Below are 3898 nucleotides of genomic sequence, written 5' to 3' on the forward strand. Positions count from 1 at the left end.
GACGGGGTTTCACCATGTTAGCCAGGATGGTCTCGATCTCCTGACCTCGTGATCCACCCGTCTCGGCCTCCCAAAGTGCTGGGATTACAGGCTTGTGCCACCGCGCCCGGCAAATTACTGGGTTTTAAAAGAAAAATGGTAGCTAGTAAAAAGTATAAACGGGTCTTAAATTTTTTCAGATCATTTGTTTACTATGGTCAACTGCAGTATTCCTTTTAGTGGGCCAGTAAAAGGAGTTACCTTTGCATAATATTTAACTATGTCTACCAGAACGATTTAATAAAACAATAGTTTCATACCCTGTTTCAGTATGCTTTTTAACAAATCAGATTATTGCCTTTCAGGTTTCTCAGGACCATGAAACAATGGCCCAAGTTTTGTTCAGCAGGAATATGAGATTGAATGTAGCTTTAACTTTCTGGAGAAAGAGAAGTATAAGTGAACTTGTAGCTTATTTGTTGAGGTAAGTGTGACGTTTTATCCTCTTTGTTCAATCACTTTTTTTCTGAGACAAGGTCTTGCTTTGTCATCCAGGTTGGAGTGCAGTGGCACAATCATGGCTCACTGCAGCCTCAACCTGCTGGGCTCAAGCAGCCCTCCCACCTCAGCCTCCCGAGTAGCTGAGTACAGGCACACATCAGCACACCTGGCTAATTTTTTTAAAAAAATTTTGGAAGACATGAGGTATCATGTTTCCCAGGCTGGTCTCAAACTCCTGAGCTCAGGTGAACCTTCTTCATTATTCTGAACTGCCTATATGTAGCTTCAGTAGAGACAGTATGGCTTACGTTACATTCATCACCCATCTAAGAGTAACCAAAATACAGAATACAGTGTTTTATCAGATTGAACAAACTTGTTACCTTTTCTGACTGCCATTCTTACCTGTAAAACTAAGAGATAACAATATGGGAAAACTAACCTTCTAAAAATCCCTTTTGAGGCCAGGTGTGGCAGTTCTTGCCTGTAATCCCAGCATTTCAGGCTGAGGTGAGAGAGTCACTTGAGCCCAGGAGTGAGACTGAGCAACACAGCAAAACTCCATCTCTACAAAAAATAAAAATAATTAGTCAGGCACAGTGATGCGTGCTTGTGGTCGCAGGTACTTGGGAGGATCACTTGAACCCAGGAGTTGTAGTGAGCTGTGATTATGCAACTACATTCCAGCCTGGGCAACAGAATGAGACCCCGTTTCTTGAAAAAAAAATTTTTAATAAAAATAAAAAGTAACCATCCCTTTTGAGTGGGAATTTGAAGCATTACTTTCCTCATTGTATTCAAGTCTCTCAAATGTTACCTTAGGGAAGCCTTCTTTGACCACGTTATTTTAAAATACCTATTACTGCACTCCCTATTTCCCTTTCCTGTTTTATTTTTCTCCATAGCACTTATATCAACTTGCTCTATATGTCTTATGTCTAGTTATTTGTTTATTACCTGTCTCTGCCCCACCCCTCAACCCCCACACTTGCTCACACTAGAATACAAGCCCTGTGTCTTTTTTCATTGCTGTATCCACAGACCTGACTCACTGTAGATACTGACATTGTTAAATGAATGAATTTCTCAAAAGCAGTGTGAATAATCATAATATGAAAGTAAATAAGGAAATCAGCTCTCTAAGGCAATGCTATTCTTTTTATACTCTCAGGATAGAAGATCTTGGCGTTGTGGTAGATTGCCTTCCTGTGCTCACCAATTGGTAAAAACAATATTTTTCAGAAAAAAAGTAAGATTAAAGGAGGTCAAATTATGGCCCATCCATATTTTTATAACTTGGTATTTATTTTAGTTTACAGGAAGAAAAACAATATATCTCACTTGGCTGCTGTGTAGACTTGTTGCCTCTAGTAAAGTCACTACTTAAAAGCAAATTTGAAGAGTAAGTGCTAATCTGAATCTTGATTCATTTTTCTTTTTCAGCATCCTTGATTTTGTGCTTTGTGAGTACATAGTAGATTGGGCTCCATGAGACATACAAGGTTTCTGTTTTCAAGAAGCTAATAGTACAATTAGGAAAAGAGTATGAAATGACTAAAGGACAATTATAAAAGCATCTCTAAACAAATTACATAAAATATACTTTTGTGGAATAGATCATGAAGGTAACAACTTTTTAAAAGGGAAGAGACCAATGTGTGTATGTGTTTTTTGGGAAGGAAAGTATCATCTCTTATAAAAAGGATTCTTAGATGAAAACACTTGAATTTTGTAACAAAATGTCATTTCAGATATGTTATAGTTGGTTTAAACTGGCTTCAAGCAGTCATTAAAAGGTGGTGGTCAGAACTATCATCCAAAACAGAAATTATAAGTGATGGGTGAGTATACCTTTAAAGATAAACTCATGCTGAAATTTTCTTCAGGAAAGCAGCTTGATTAAACTAGGTAATAACTTTATCCCATTTTCATCAGTGTGTGGTATTTATTCTCTTCATATTCAGAGAGATACTAACTTAAGAGACTGTTCATTTGTGAAAACCACACCTGGAAGTTGAATTCCAGAGCCTACTGACCCCCTGTATCTCTTCTTCTGGCACAACCCTACCCTTCATTTTAGAAGGAAAACACAATAGCAGTTTAATCCTCCTATTCATTATATGAGTAAGGGATGGAAAAGAGATGCCCATAGTTGAATAAGGAATGGAGGCACCCTGCAGGGTCCTTTAGCGTAGACATTAACCTGAAAGTCTGATGTCGATGTTTATAGTTCTAAAAACTATATTATTACTGCCTTGATGTGAAAATTGTGGGTATTCTACTAGAGTATAGCCAGATTATCATGAAACCACAGAAAAATATCTCCCAACAGTTTCCTTAAAGTCCATAATTTTGGGCCAGGCATGGTGGCTGGTGCCTGTCTGTAATCCCAGCACTTTGGGAGGCCAAGGCAGGCAAATCACTTGAGCTCACAAGTTTGAGACAGCCTGGGCAACATGATGAAACCCCGTCTCTACAGAAAATACAAGAATTAGCCAGGTATGGCGGTGTGCGCCTGTAGTCCCAGCTACTCAGGCTGAGGCAGTTGGATCGCTTGAGCCCAGGAGGTGGAGGTTGCAGTGAGCCAAGATGACACCACTGCACTCCAGCCTGGGCAATAGAGCCAGCCCTGGTCTCAAAAAAAAAAAGGCCACAATTTCTTTTATAGGCTCTCAAAATTTTCTACTTCACACCCAAGCAATGTCCAAATGTTCCAAATGCCTGGTCATTTTCTTACCTGCTTTGACAACTAAATATTTTCTTTCTTTTTTTTTAATCAAAATCAAGTACGAAATTTTATTAATTTTGGAATTGACAAAACATCTTTTTTCCAAGAATTAATTAAATTGGAGGTGTATGGGGGTATTATGTGAATAAACCTTTAATTTTCATGACTGACGTGTATTATTCTAAAAGTTATTTGACTTTTTTTAAAATTTCTCTCCACGTTCCCGAATGTTTTATTTCAAATAGCATCATTTTCTCCTGATAAATACCTGAAAAATTTTAGGATGGTTTTTATTATGCATATTTATGATGAAAGTTTATATCTTAATATATTTGCTTTCTCATTTTTCTTCCTTTTTTTGTTTTAGAAATATAAAAATTTTAAAACAACAATTAAATGGATTATGGGAACAGGAAAACCATCTTACTTTGGTTCAAGGATATACTGGTAATATAGCTAAGGTAATCTATATTTAAGCTTATAAATTAAACATTAAAAATTAGAAATAATATTTTACATTTATTAATGAATTTTTCAAGTCTCTAGGCAGAATAATTTGGTACTGATCTGATGTCTAAAGTCAATTTCATATTTGCAAATGCTTCAGGTCCTCTGGGTATAACTGTGACCTTGGCAGCAAGCACAGGAATTGGCCATTGAACATGTTTCATGTACAGCCCCTGAAATGTT

General features: G+C 37.1%; 1 protein-coding gene across 1 annotated transcript in view; it reads left to right on the forward strand.

The window, feature by feature from the left end:
* KATNBL1 (katanin p80 subunit B-like 1) overlaps nucleotides 1-3898 on the forward strand; it is a 28581-nt gene that overhangs the window by 19565 nt on the left and 5118 nt on the right. Inside the window, exons 5-9 of the mRNA XM_011932690.1 lie at nucleotides 345-463; nucleotides 1652-1702; nucleotides 1793-1882; nucleotides 2232-2321; nucleotides 3576-3669. Coding sequence (XP_011788080.1) covers nucleotides 345-463; nucleotides 1652-1702; nucleotides 1793-1882; nucleotides 2232-2321; nucleotides 3576-3669 — 444 coding nt within the window. The remainder of the gene's footprint in view (nucleotides 1-344; nucleotides 464-1651; nucleotides 1703-1792; nucleotides 1883-2231; nucleotides 2322-3575; nucleotides 3670-3898) is intronic.

Source organism: Colobus angolensis, unplaced genomic scaffold (assembly GCF_000951035.1).
Source record: "Colobus angolensis palliatus isolate OR3802 unplaced genomic scaffold, Cang.pa_1.0 Scaffold97, whole genome shotgun sequence".
NCBI lineage: Eukaryota > Metazoa > Chordata > Mammalia > Primates > Cercopithecidae > Colobus > Colobus angolensis.